General features: G+C 42.1%; 1 protein-coding gene across 1 annotated transcript in view; it reads left to right on the top strand.

Moving 5' to 3' along the window:
• LMNB2 (lamin B2) overlaps positions 1 to 15,095 on the top strand; it is a 36,262-nt gene that overhangs the window by 595 nt on the left and 20,572 nt on the right. The window contains exon 2 of the mRNA XM_010580714.1: positions 11,828 to 11,964. Within this exon, the coding sequence (XP_010579016.1) occupies positions 11,828 to 11,964 (137 nt within the window). The remainder of the gene's footprint in view (positions 1 to 11,827; positions 11,965 to 15,095) is intronic.

Here is a 15,095-nt window from a genome sequence, read left to right on the forward strand (position 1 = left end):
GGCTCTGGGCGGCGGGGCGGGCGCGGCGCTCCTCTGGCGGTAGGGTGGCGGTTGAAGTCGCACGGTGCCCTGCAAGTTCCCTCCAGGTAGGGCTCGCAGCACTGAATACCGTTCTGGGGGGTCCTCTGGGTCTGCGTGTAGGTCTCACCCGCTGCGGGCTGGTTCTTTGCTGTAGTTTGTAGTCAGTCTGTCCCCCGTGCAGGCTGCGCCTTCTCGGTGTACTGGAGCCCACGCTGAGCACACGCGTCCTGTGAATTGTGCCAACCTGCGTGTTACTTTTTCTTTACGGTCCCTATCCTGACGGCTGATGTGATGAGATGAAAAATTTGAAAGGGTTTAGACTAACTTTGCTTCTCACCGGAAGAAATCTTTCTTAGGCTCCGCAAATGCTAGGAATCAAATCCTTGTAGTGTGAGCTACTCTGATCTGCCTCCTGTGATCTTGGAGGCAAAACTGGTTGATCCTTTTTGCTAAGCCATGTTTTGCTTTTCCCTCTTCTGTTGTATCCGCTTTCCCCCAGGACTCTCCTTCCTATATGGAGGAAGGATGTAGTCAGTGACACAGCTGGGGACAGTCCCACCCATCCTGTACCAGTCCAAACCCCCTCTGCTCCATCTGTTGGAGGCAATCTACAGAGGTGTCCCACCTCCGAGATGAAGTTAAACTTCTGTGGAAAGCCTGAAGATAACAGCCTTTACTGTAACTTGTGTGATGCAATGGATTGCTATGCCACTGTGTAGGCTCCCCCCACCCCTGTAAGGGTCTGGTTTGATGATGCTAGGGGTGGTAGGAGGAGGGTTTGAATTAATTTAGTTTAAGCACACCAGATATGATAGCGTCTTGTTTGGGGAGTGGTTGGCCTACCTGCAATCAGTGTACATCCAGGATTGAAGTACCTTTAAAGTCCCTTTGTACCACTTAATGATATAACTTTAATGTTTTCAAAATAACTAGATATTTCTAAACATAAAACATGGCTACATCACTTGTCCTGTGTGAAATCATGCTATAAACAAAATAACCATGTCTGGTTCAGGGAGCTTCTAAGTTGTAGATTGCTGGAGGCTAGAAGGAGTATGTGTTTTAAATGTAAGAGGCAGAATGTAATTCTCTTGACAGCACACATGTAACAAGAGTAAGAACAGGACAAGCAGGCAACATAGATATAATCTCATATTTTTTAAATATGAACATAAACCAACTCATAATAGCAGTTCTGTGTGTTATCATTTCTGGAAAAATACTCTGATGCAGTAATCGGAAAATAAACTTGAGGATTTTGATACAAATATTTTGCTTACTTTGCTCTTGAGCTTTCCTTCTTAACTTTTCTTCTAGACATCAAAAAAGTCCTAATTTTTAGGAAAAACTTTGTCAGGATTCCTCAAGCTGCTCTTTGACACTTCAGAGACAATATAAGATGCTTCAGCTAGTCTCTGGACCACATTTGTTAAATGCTTTCTCCATTGCTTTAAGACAGCTTATTTATTCTTTACGTATGTCCAGAAAAGGAGACTTTGTAGTCTTATTGTTTTGATGCAGGATAGTGGACTGGTTTAGGACTCTGGGAGCAGTAAAACTTAAGATGACTGTCACATTTTCGATTTACTGGAATGGGAGAATCCTGTCCTTTCACTTTCAGGACCACTCTAGTAAACTGGATTTTCTGCTGACAGTTCAGTTTTCTTGTTACGCTGTTAGAATTTTTGTTCATGAAATGATTAGGCTTAGCATGAAATAAAATATTAATTAAAAACAAACACTCCAAACCACACAAAAAGCCAAACAACCCCAAAGCAACTCTAACTTCTGTGTAGAAGCACGGTTAAGTGTTGTCCAGTGATATTGGCTTACTGTTCTGGCTACATCATATCTTTATATTAGCTCTACATGCTTAAAATAGACTATTTTCTTTTCCCAGGGTGTTCAGGATGAAAATTCCCCTTGGTTATCCTCAACTGTGTGTAAATTTGACTCAGATTTAAAAAAAAAATTTTTTTTTTTTAGCTGTCTAAATATTCTAATATTTTTGGCTTATCTCTGGTAGTGGCAGGGAACACCATCTGCCACTGTGGTAGATGGAATGATGCATGTTGTGGTATGGCAAGCAGGAGTGACTGCTCACCAGTGGGCTCTATGTTAACACCTGAGACTTTTGCCTTGAGAGCAGGTGATGGGTCCATAATCTAAGGCAAATAGGAGGTTGAGGATTGCTATGGCAAGCAGTAGACAAGAGCATGTATCATGAGAGAGATGTTTGTCCGTTGCTTGTCACTCCAGTAGCCCACAGTGACCATGTCTGAAAAAGGGGCTGGGGTGAGACCATTACTGACATCCCCTCCCCTCATCCCTGTATGCACGGGAACAAAGGGTTGGCATTTCTGATCTTCTCAAAGCTCTGGTTTAGGGGAATATCTTCTAGATGAGAGAAGGTCTGCTGATGCTGTTCAGGCAAGGACCATAGTCACTGTTCTGCTAGAGGCTCTTTAATCATTAGCTGATCAGGATGTTCTTTTTTCCTTGTTGTTTTAATCACCAATCTGCAGAAGATAGAAGAAAGCAGCCACTTTCTCCTTCTCTCTTGGGCAATCTCCTTAGTTTTACAGACCATGGCTGCATCATGGCCTTGGAACAAAATAACTCCTGTAGCTCTTTTTGAGGAACACAGGGCTGCCACCTCTTAACAGTAGAGATCAGGAACTTTGCAGAACTTGAGATTCATCTTTAGCTCTCTACTAATTATAGCCCTTTTCCTTGCTTTTCCTAACCCTGTCCAATGCTGTTCTACCTTTACTTGTTTGCAACAGGCCTCTAGAGAAGTAAAAATGTATACAGTAAGCCCTCAGAAAAATACAAAAAATATTTTGCCTCTGTAGCTGGGGGAACCTATAATTGTCCTCATTCTTTGTTTGCTGTCTTGCATGAATCCCCTTGTGTAGCTTAGCTTATGACAGAAGAGAAATTTAGCTCATCCCCTTGTTTGTCTGCCTCCCTAGTGTATGACTGATGCTATTCTCACTGTGTTGGGGTCACTACTACAATAACCTAATTTGTGAGGCTGGGAGGGGGAATACTGGAAGGCCTAAGAGGAAGAGAGTCCTAGAGCTCTCCTCAGTTCCCTTTCTACTAACTCCCTGCCCTCCCCTGCAGCGCTTATGATTGCAGCCTTCTAGACAAGATGTTTTGATGGGCATGGGAGGGGTTACTACATTGTTCTAAGGACATCCCACTATTCTCACCCACAGAAAGAGGTAGGGGGGAAAAAAAAAGGTAAGATCCCTGGGAGTCTCACCCACTGACAGCAATTGCCCTTGTGAGAAAAGCAGTTTCTACAAGGGGTACCCTCTTCACCTATGTCTTTTGCAGCTCTGTGGGTGTGATTGCAGGTGGCTGCAATCTCGTATGTCACAGCCATCAGAACTTTCACTGTGGTCTCACCTGGTCTCCACTTACCTGCCAGTACTGCAGCTACTGTGCCTTTCATGTGCACTGTGTGTAGTAACCAGAGCTACTGTTGTGACCAGGGTATGTAGGTCTGGTGTTGCCTAGTTGGCATCTGCAAAATACATGTTTAGATGCTCCTGTGGATGGTGGGTCACTCAAGAGTTGTAGCCCCCAAGACATGGGGTTAAATGGTCTTCTGGCACTATAGACATCATCTGGGAGGTGATATGCAACACACATCTTCATTGTTCTTGAGAATTTGACTGATGGTCTTGGCAAGTCTGAGGCAAGGCTTACTGGCAGTCCACAACTGGTTGAATAAGAACATATTGAGCCACACCTGGTGGGAATACACTTATGTTTTGCACGGTAATGAGATTAATGGTTGTCGTGGTTTAACCATGTGAGCAGCCGCTCACTCACTCCACCCCCCACAGTGGGATGGGCGAGAAAATTGGGGAAAAAAATTGGGTTGAGATAAGGACAGTTGAATACTACAGAAAGGAAGAAACTAATAATGATAATAATAACAATAATAAAATGACAATAATAATAATAAAAGGATTGGAATATACAAGTGATGCACAATGCAGTTGCTCACCACCCACTGACCAATGCCCAGTTAGTCCCTGAGCGGTGATCCCCCTATCCCCACTCCCCCCAGTTTATATACTAGGTGTGACATCACATGGTATGGAATACCTGTTGGCCACTTTGGGTCAGCTGCCCTGGCTGTGTGCCCTCCCAACTTCTTGTGCCCCTCCAGCCTTCTTGCTGGCTGGGCATGAGAAGCTGAAAAATCCTTGACTTTAGACTAAACATTACTCAGCAACAACTGAAAGCATCAGTGTGTTATCAACATTCTTATAGTACTGAACCCAAAACATAACACTGTACCAGCTACTAGGAAGGCAATTGACTATCCCAGCCGAAGCCAGGACAATGTTTCATCATCAAATTTGTCTGGATTCACTTGTGGTTGGACAGGCATGCTTCTTGCCTAGCGTGTAGGTTAATTGCCTTCTTGGCATGTTCCCTGTGTCTTCATTGAGTGACGTCCTGCAGCTTTTCTCAAGTGATTGCTGTGGGAGGGTCTGTGTTCATGTGTCTATCCTTGAACTGCTGCACAGGGGGCTTTGTTGACAGGTTGTTAGGTTAAAGAGCATCCAGCAGTCCTGCCTGCCTTTCAGACTGTGGTATGGAAACATCTCTGTTTTATTGTTCTCCACATGCTCCCTTTCCTTGTCCCCTGTGTTGCCCAATTACAAACATGCAGGCTCTTTTGCCAGCTAAAGAGGAAAAAAAGTGAAAGCACATTCATAGTGCGATTTGTAGGGTGTCCACCTTGGGTCTGTGCAGGAAGAGTTAGGCTTGGGTGCACATTGACATGTAGTGGATCAGGCTGCAGCCTGTTTTCTGGTTCCTGCTGAACTCTGTTTTGAGGTTTTAGCTTTATTTATTTCTTCCATTGCCTTCAGATGGGGGGGACGACACACTACATTTTCAGAGTGGAGGAACCCGTTTGCTGGCCTAACTTGTTATCTGGGGAGGTTTGCTGCTTCCTGGGGACTTCCATTGTGGACATTATAGAGAGGCTACTGAGGCTTATTTGGCTGTATGACTATTATCCCTGGTGCTCTTCCATGTAGGCACCAGCAACACTGGCAGGGGCCATCTGAAAAGTATCAAACGTGACTGCATGACTCTGGATGACTGTTAATGGCATGGGGGCCTAGGGGGTGTGGGGAGGGGGAAGGGTTTGAGGATGGCTGAGCAGGTCCTGCAGAGCAACTCTGGATTGCACAACTGCTGTTGGCAAAAGGATTTTGGTTTCTATGGCCATGGAACTGCCTTTCAGGATTGAAGACGGCTTCAAAGAGACAGGATCCACCTGGCTAAGCAGGGCAAATGTATCTTTGCCAACAGGGCTGATCAGCCTGCTAAGAAGAACTTTAAACTGGGAATGATGAGGCAGGGAGAGATTCCTCTCAGGTAAGATCAGGTGAGGAAGTGGTGGATGGGGTAAACAAGCAAAAGGCCTGGGGTTATATGAACAGAAGAGAAAGCAACAGAAAAAGGATTAAATGGAAACACCCCAAGCAAAGGTGCATAAAGAAGGAAGTGCCTACAGGACAGCCTTATGGGGAAAGCCCTCCTGCCCTTCCTGGGGAATCATCATGCTTGGGTGCCTTTCTGAAATGCCTGTAACACCAATATGTGCAGCATGGGGAACAAATGGGGAATGAGAAGTCTGTGGGCAGTTACAGAACTGTGACCCCATTGGGATCAGGGATGGCTCACATGACTAGAGTGGTATGATGGATGGATACAAGCTTTTCAGGAAGGTGAGGAGGGGGAGTTGCTGTTTACGTGAGAGAGCAGTGGGAATGCCTGGAGCTCTGCCTAAGGACAGGTTATGAGCTAGCTGAGAGCTTGTTGGTCAGGATTAGTGGGCAGACCAAGATGGGTGACATTGTGGTATGTGTCTGCTACTGACCTGATCAAGAAGAAGAGGTAAACAAGGCCTCCTTTAGTCAACTGGAAGAAACCTCATATGCCCTTGTCTTTGTGCTCTGCTGGACTTAATAAATTAAGGAAGAACTGGTCAGGGATGTTAAGGTCAGGGCAGTGACTATGAGACGGTGGAGTTCAGGATCTTTAGAGGATGGAGCAGAGCAAAAAGCAGGACCACAACCCTGGATATTGGGAGAGTAGACTAGCCTCTTCAGAGCTCCGCTTGGAAGAATCCCATGGGTTACACCCCTGGAGAGAAAAGGGGTCCATGGGAGCTGAGTTGATATTCAAGGGTAACCTCTTCCAAGCTCACGAGTCATCCATCCCAACAATCAGGAAATGGAACAAAGGTGGCAGGAGACCCGTATGGATGAGCAAAGAGGTCCTGACTAAACTCGGATATAAGGAAGGCTGATGTACTCAATGTCTTCTTGTGGTCAGACCAGCCTTCAGGAATCCCAGGCCCCTGAGACCAGAGGGAAAGTCTGGAGCAAGAAAGACTTACTCTTGGTAGAGGAGGATCAGGATAGGGAACATCTAAACAAACTGGACATAATTCCATGGGACCTGATGGGTTGCACCCGTGAGTGCTGAGGGAACTGGCTGATATAGTTGTGAGGCCACTCTCAGTTATCTTTGAAAGATGATTAGGAGAGGTTCCTGAAGACTGGAAGAAAGCTAATGTCCTCTTCAGGAGGGGCAAGAAGGAAGATCCAGGGAACTACAGGCCAATCAACCTCACCTCAGTTCCTGGAAGGTGATGTCTCTGTGTCTTTTTTTCTTCTTCATGCCTGCTTGGACTCTGCATGGCCTCTGTAGGGGCCTTTCATGGAGGAAGCTGTTCAAGCCTTTTGGGAGTCCAGGCAGACTGACTTAGCTCAATCTTCCCTTTCTGAATGCTTGTTGACTTTTCAAACCCTTGTTCATGTGCTTGTTCCCTTGTCCACTGTTTCCCTTTAAAGAAAGCCATACTGTGTGACTGTTTTTTCTCCACTATGTTGTGCTTATACGTGTACCCGCTACTTCTCTTCGTTTACCGGATCTGTCATGAATACCTGCTCACTGGTTGACTGAGCCAAAGACCAGTAGGTTGCAAAACTTTTATTTTACACAAGTAATATTGATTCTATATCAGTATGACTTTTAGTTTTGTGCCCTGTAATTCTGTTCCTCAGGTGAATATCTACTGTACTGCCTTGGACTTCAGAGTTTAGTGATAAGTAGTTTCTGTTTTAGAAACTTGTATCGCGTAAGCCATCTTCTAATTTTCTAGTACAAAGTGAACTCTAAATGAGAGCTTAAATAACGTACTGATTGATATAGTTCAAAAAGTGGGCTTTAGAAAGCTGTTAATACTTTCTAAACGTGATGGTTTGTTACTGCTTGTTTTGTTGATCTGTTCTATGATACTTTCAACTGATGGTTAAGTGCAGAAATCTCTTGAAGATTTCTCTAGTGCAAATATAAGTAAAAAAGAAAACACCAGAGGGTATGTTTTCACTGCATTATTTTAGGTGGTGGTTCTACATAAACTAATCGACTTAGGGCCATAGACTCTCACGTATGCCTTTTTCATGAGCAGAGCAAGAGTAATTACTTTATACACCATTCATGAGTTGTTCTTCAAACTTTATTTTTTGGCTTGCCATGTTGTATTGTGATTAACAGACGTCACAATCAATTTTATTTTTCTCATCTGTATGTGACCAGCTTTTTGAAAAATGCTTTACTATGTCTCATATCCTTCTTGTTTTGATTATCTTAAAATATTTTGTATACGTAGTCTTTTTAGCCTGTGATGATGTGTTTATCCAATATGTTGCTTTCTAGAAGGATTTTATTAACTGCTTTTTGTACTTGTTTTAACAAATACCTCAGTGTTCCCTAATTGCCATGCTGAAACAATTGCAAGTCTTAGATTTTTTTTTTTATTTTTTTTCTTTTGTCTTCCCTTGCTTCTGCAAGGATGCTGAAACCAAGTCAACTGAGGTTCTTGACAGTATCTTGGTAAATCTGTTCCTATGTGCTGCTGAGAACTAGGTGAAGAGTTGCTTTCTCTCTTGTGGCTTCCTGGATTAGCCACTCCATGGCACTCACTACTTAGCATATGAAAATATAGCTCAGGTATCACCTCCTGGATTACAGCTTGGGCTAATTGAAACCTGTTAGAATTGCTGCATTTTCTGCCTCTCGGATCTCCTGTAATGTCCCAGTTTTCCTTTGTAGCTGATGGTCAATAATCACTGTGTAAATCAATGTTGTTTCTGTGTTCTGAATACTGCTTGCAGTTCTCTTAACCCATTTTAAAACATCTAGAGCCTGGAAAAATTGTGTAAGCAAAAGGTGACAAAGATAAGCAGAGCAGCAGAATAATTTCTGACCAGGAGCAAATCTGGAAGAGAGATGAGAAGAAACCTGCGGTCTCATAAGTCATGAGTCCAAACAAAGACATTTGTTCAGGAAGCAAATATGCAGCACTTCTCACAACACAAAAGCTAAAGGCATGAAATGAAATTATCAAGCAGTAGGTCTTAATCCACCAGTTGTGCTTGTATGATGCTCTCTGATGTTGTGGAAACCAAAAGCTAAAGAGATTTACAAAAGGATTAGACAAATTAACAGTATTTGGTGACTACTGGGTTTTGATGCCTGGAAGCAATTTTTGGCTCAGGATTTTTTTTTTATTTTTATTTTTTTTTTTTTAAATTTTCAGAAGCTGGGAGTATATGTGAATGAAGAATCATTGTATGTTTGCCTCGTTCTCTGTACTTGTTCCCTTCACCATTTGCTACCAGCTGCTCTTCTTACTGCCTTACACTGGAAGGATTGGCATAGGCTTCAAAGATGAGTTTGTATCTTTGTCTCCTGGTCCCCACATCTGAGAATGGGTTGTGGTAACCCAAGCAAAATTATGAGAAACAACAAATGAAGGAAGGAATTTGAATTGATAGATTCTACTGATAGAAGATGGCAAAAAATGGAAGACATAGTCAGACAGGTTATCTCTTGCCTCCAGTATTCTTTGGGAGTGTTCAAGGACAGGTAGACAGTGTCTGGTGGCACTCTGCTCAGAAGTATGATGAGACAAAGAACCAGAGACAGGCTTCACAGTTGCCAGGTACATTTGTTCAACTTCTGTTGTTGCTGTGGATACTGGCTGTTGTTCCCATTGACTTTTTTTTTTATTATTATTTTGTCCAGAAGGGGTATGTGAGGCTTATCCCAGGAGGTCCTGCTTTAGTTTAGCAGCATCTTTTTAAGAATGGCTGGAAGTGTCACTGTACTAGAGACCAAACTGAGTAGCAAATGTAAAGTAATTAAAAAAGGGAGTGGGCAGAAGAGTGTCTGTAGAGTCAAAACAAAGCAAAATCATATGTGTACACAGAACAGAGGCACTTTTGGGACTGTACTTCTCTGGAGATTTTCAGAGTCAGTAGACTAAGTTAAGACTAAGTTACGTTCCTTCCACCAGAACAGAGTTTGAGGGGTGATGGTTTCAGGGAACAGAAACGCTTTCCAGAATTTCGGTGCTGGGGTAGAAGGGTGCTTCTGGCAAGGTTGGCTTTTTGTGGGGTTTTAGGGGTTTTGTGTCTGTGGTGGTGTTTGGTTTTTGTGGTTTTTTTTTTTGTTGTTGTTGTTTTGTTTTTGTGTTGTGTTTTTTTTTTTTTTCCCCCCCCCCCCGAATTGAAGGTGTTACAGCTCCCAGCTGTCTGCTGCCTCCCTGTGCTGGAATCTGCAGTGTGTCCTTATGTCTCAGTTTTTTCTGTCTGCTTAGTACATTAGCTTAAAATTCTAGTGGAAGTGCTTTTTGACTAACACTTTGGATTGTGAATTGGACCTGTGTGTTTCCTTCTCATGTTTGTTACTGGAGTAAGAGCAGAGAAGAGGTTAACATGCTGCAGTAGAAAAATACATACTAAGCTACCACAACTGGTTATGCCATGAATGAATCTGTCCTTTCTAATTAAGAAGCACAATCTCTGGTTATCTTTTTACCAACAGGTTCTGAAATGACTTTCATCATGCAATTTGTCATGCAATTTTTAGTTCCATCTAGCTATATTCTCTACACAGGAATTGTATTAAGTGTTCATTCTCTGTTCAGAATATTGTTGTTTTGGTGGTGTTAAACTCTGTATTGTCTGTAATGCCTCAAAAGCATAAATTATTTTCTGCCTGTTGTATCACACCAGCAACACCTTTTTGTGACAGTATTCGCAAAAACCTAGGGAAAAAGGCTTTCTTCCTTTGTACCTTGACGTGCAATTCCAGTTTATGCCCTGGAATACTGGGAAGGGATTTGTCCTTGTGTCCTGCACTGTGATTTAGTGTGTCTCTCTGAACCTGCAGTGATACAGCCCCAAATTCCTGGTAGATGTCCTAGGGCAAGGATTTTAGCATATTTAAGAGTTGAAGGGCAGATCGTCTAAAGAAGGGCCAGCATTAGAGAAGGAGTGTTGCAGGTGTAGTACCTGATGGTGCAGAATCAGTGCTTGACCTTTGGGCAATTGTATTTTATATTGCAATTTGCAAATACTGTAGTTTCACTCAAGGATCATCCATAATAAAAGGCTTTACAGACTTAAAGTCTCCAATTTTTTTTCTTGGCATTGTAGAGTGCTGTATGAAAGAGTTTAGAATAGTTATGGTAGACTTCTTTGTAGAACTTCCTAAATTTTGTAACTGATAACGTAGAGTTGTGTTGGCTTGTGCTGTAGACAGCCTCTGGCTATCAGCTATGGAGAAGAAACAAAACAAGTCGAATAAAACTTGAAAGAATTAATTCTATAAACAAAAGAAGTAAGATTGCATGGATAGACAGCCAAGTTGTTTCTGGTATGTGGTATGCTTGTAAACTAAGGCTTCTCAGCCCTCATACTGTCATTTTAGTTAATTTCAGAAGTTTTATGAGAATATAGTCTATCAGGAACTTAATTATATCCTGACTGCTTTTAATCAGTCTTTTTGAAGACCAGATGGTTGAGTCTGTCATTGGTGCCACTCCGATGTTGAAATAGGCGCTCCTAGAAATAGCACAGTTTGCTTTCTTGTTTCTACATTTTACACTTTCTTAGGAAATTTCTCTTCCTAAAGTTGGTACATTCTGCTTTTGGCTCTTCTCACCCCTTATTGCTCTGTTTCTGAATTTACATTATTAATACTTGTTCTGGTATTCTTTCATAGAAGCAATAGCAGCAATCTTATATGGTCTTGACATTTTAGCTATCTGATATACCTTTCAAATAGTCTTGCATTCTAAAAAAAATGAAGGTCTGGAAGACTTTGAGGTGCCTTGCTGCAGTGTGAATGGCTGATTATGTAATATATTGAGCTGGGACAGGGAGAGGTCTGTAGATCCTTGTCCTCTGAGGTAGGGGACAGGACTGCTCATCTGAGCAGTTCACATTTCTGTAGTTCATCTAGTTTCAGATTCTTTTTAGCTTTGTAGTGCAAGAGCAGCAGAGTCAAATGGGGCTTGGGACCTGTATTCCACAAAAGAAGTCTTTAAGTGTTTAAAAAAATCTCCCAAAGCAGCAGTATTGGAAACGAAGGCAAATAATTTAAGATGGGATTGTAGGGTGTACTGATCTGCTTCAGTTTATCTCTTTGGAAGACTTGCACGCTTCAAATGTAGTATGTTTTGTTATGTCCTACTGGGAATAAAAAGTAAATCTTGTCTTTGAGACTAGATCGCATCTAATTGTAGGTGCATATTAATTGGAAATGTTCAATATAGAACATTCTTAACAGAAATCATATCATACACCCTTTTTTCAAAGAAAGCTATGTGAAACCTAGTGCTGTGTTTCAGTTCTTTGATAGTTAGTCTTTGGGGTGTTCTTATATCTGAATGCTTTTTTCTCCTTAGGTGAGTGGAATCAAGAGTCTCTACGAGTCTGAACTGGCTGATGCTCGAAGAGTTCTGGATGAAACTGCCAAAGAGAGGGCTAGGTTACAGATTGAAATAGGAAAACTGAGAGCGGAACTTGAGGAGTTCAATAAAAGGTAAGGGAAGTTCTCCATGACACTTTTTTTTTTTTTTTTTTTTTTAAATCAGAATGGGCAATGGGAATGATACTACTGATGCTTCTTAAAAATGCATTTTGGAAGCATTGAGGTCAATGAGAAGATACAGGCTTGTCAGAGGGAAATTCCTCAGCTTTCTGGTACAGCTAGTCAGAGCAGATAATCTGACCAGTATATACACAAATGTTTTTGTACATATAATATTAATATACTGTGATTTGAGCAATTCAGACATCTAAAGGCTGAAACAATTGGTTGTGCCTGCTTCTGTCCTGTTGTACCTCTCCTTATGTGAGCATGCACATGTGCAGCTGGTTGGTCAACTAGATTGAGAAACTGATTTAGATTAGAGTTGACCCATCCAAGGAAGGTTAGTTTTTAAACATTATCAGTTTTACCGTCTGGTTCACTGTGTTGAATGATGGCAGAAATAAAGGAAAATGAAAAGGGTGGCCCTGAGCAATTTGGGAATATGGAAGCCCTGTTGCCTTGAAAACACATGAAGCTACAATGTAAGTGTGCTGGAAAAAAAAACTTGTATCAACTATGTTTTTAAAACTGCTGTTCAGTCTGCATCAAAGAGAATTGGCCTAATAAACTGGCTACTGAAGCCAAGTGTAATTCATTATTTCTATTCCCACTAGGGAGTTTTTGTAATCAAACACAGTTGAAACTTCATTTAAAAATTAATATATGTGGTGGCAAAATTATTTTATTGCTTCTGATTGAATTTTGGTACCTATTTTAGTAGATAAGATTTGGGAGTTACAGATTTTTGCTGAGCCTGTCAGTATGTACATCACCTGTATATGAACAGTATTGGCCACAAAATTACTTCTAATCCAGCAGTGCGAGTAGAGGCCTACTGTAAGTCTCGCATCTCCCTTCATTTGCATCTAAGTGGTTATAAAAGGAATGAAGTGTTTCTCTCCCTCGTGGTTTTTTTTTCTGACTAGCTAGTTGATTTATGATGAAGTATTTCTTGTTTTCTCTGTAAACTTTGCTTAAGGATGCCAGCACAATCTGGCCAGGAGGGATCCCAGACATTGCTACTTCATTGTTTGCTTGGAATAGGTTGGGTTGCTGGGACAGGAGATGTTCTTGAGACATCTCTCCTCTAGTCTCCCGTGTGAGAAGAAAAGGGATAGTTGGAGTAGGCAGAGTAGAAGAAAACATTAGCTTGAAAGGATATCTGGGAAATGTTTCCTCAGTATTAGACTGAACTGAATTTTAGTTGCTGAGCCACAGGCTAGCAGCGCTTTTCTAGCTATAGGATCCGAATATAGCTAACCTACTGCTTCAAGAGTTGACTTCCCCTTTCTTTTTTCTCCTAAAGCCTGGGTTTGTGACCATGGAAAGCCCTGAAGGCACTGACTATGCTCCAGGGAGGCCACAGGGTGTGGTTGGGTCTGGTGACATCAGGCCTAGTTTGCGTCCAAACGAGCCTGAGGCTTACCCTGCTCTTAGTTTGTTCCTGAGGCTGTCTACTTGCACAACTCCAATGGATTTGGGAAGCAGCTGACCAACCTGCAGCAAGACCCTTGGTTGGTACACAAGGATTTGTGATGGGGCCTATGGTTTAGGAAAGAATGTGGTTTGTCTACCAGGGTACTGGACTTCAGAGCAAGCACTTATGCTTAGGTCTTTCTGCAACTTATTCAGATACTGACAAATGATACTACCCCGGTATTCTGTGTGAGTACAAATTCAACTCTTGGGGTTTGGATGCCCTGGCACATATTTTTGTTATGTTGGATTTTTTTAACTTACTTACCATGTTAATGATGTTCTAACATTTTCTGGTTTTTTCAGTGCTTGGGATAATTGGACATCATCTTGCCTAGTAAGTCAACAAGAAGCATCCCAAGGCATTTTCTAAAGCAGTTTGTATTAGCTTGGACCAAAGGTCCATCTAGCCTGGTAATCTATCCAGAGGCTTCTAGAGAAGAGGATAAGAACAGAGCATGCATAACAACGCTTCTCTGGAATACTCTTCCAGTCCTCAGCAATTCCCTTCAGCTAAGGGACTTCCGCAGGTCCAGCTGGATGCTGTGTAGTAAGCCTTCATGGGTTTTCATTTCATAGTGTGACCAGTATCCCGAGACCATCTGTAGTGTTCTTAGACTTAGCAAGGGGATTCTGAGCTTACCTACACTTTGCATGAAGAAAAACATGTTTTTGAATGTCCCAGCCCAGTTCTGTTTGTTCATTTGTCTCCTAATTTTTGTATTCTCCTTCTTCATATCTCCTAAGATTTTCTGTTTAATGATGTCCTTTTTCAAGTGGAAACATCTTAGTTGCTGCTTCTACAGAAGCTGCTCTGTGCCTTCAGTCAACACTTTACCTCCCTTCTCTGTTATTTTTCCCATTTTCGTGTATCCTCTTGGGGACAAAGGCTGCAGAATTGGAACTTCAGCCAGTATTCAAGATGTGGTTGTACAGTAACAGTGTTCAATGTCTCGTTCTGTATTTTATTTAATAGTAATTTCTTAAATACAGTTGCATTTTGAGTGCTCCTGAGCTGCTGATGTGTGAAGAAGGGTAAGCTCCAGGTAGTCTTTTACATCAGACTCGGAGATGTCTCCCAAGGCCCCTCTGGGCTGCATGGATGCTACAGAACCTAGAGTGTTTTGTGGTAACCAGATCTGCCACGGCCTTTGAGGGCCTTACCTCGCCTCTGCCCAAAAAGAGCCCTGCTATGAAGGGTTCTTACTCCTGCTTACCCCCGTTACCTTCTCTTTACAAAAGCCAAACTGACTCTGAATCTCCAAATTCTTTTGTGTTTATGCATATGCCCACTACTTCTCTTCATTGATGCCTTTGTCTAATTCTACCCATACAACTATCAGGGTCTGAGTTTCTCCATTTGAAAAATTGGTATTTCATTTGTCATTTTCCTTCTTTTAACATACTGTTATTCTGGTCAGGTCCTGCTGAAGCTCCCTTATCTCCAGGCTGGTCAGACTTGGTTCTGTCAGCCTCTTTTAACAGGGCATGTACTCCAACTCTCTGACCACCCTGGTGGTCTCTGCTGAACTTGCTCCAATTTATCAATGTCTTTATTGCTTTCCTAAAATTCAGGATCCTGTTTTTACTCTACTCTTCACCTG

Source organism: Haliaeetus leucocephalus, unplaced genomic scaffold (assembly GCF_000737465.1).
Source record: "Haliaeetus leucocephalus isolate CR32 unplaced genomic scaffold, Haliaeetus_leucocephalus-4.0 Scaffold76, whole genome shotgun sequence".
NCBI classification, from domain to species: Eukaryota; Metazoa; Chordata; class Aves; order Accipitriformes; family Accipitridae; genus Haliaeetus; species Haliaeetus leucocephalus.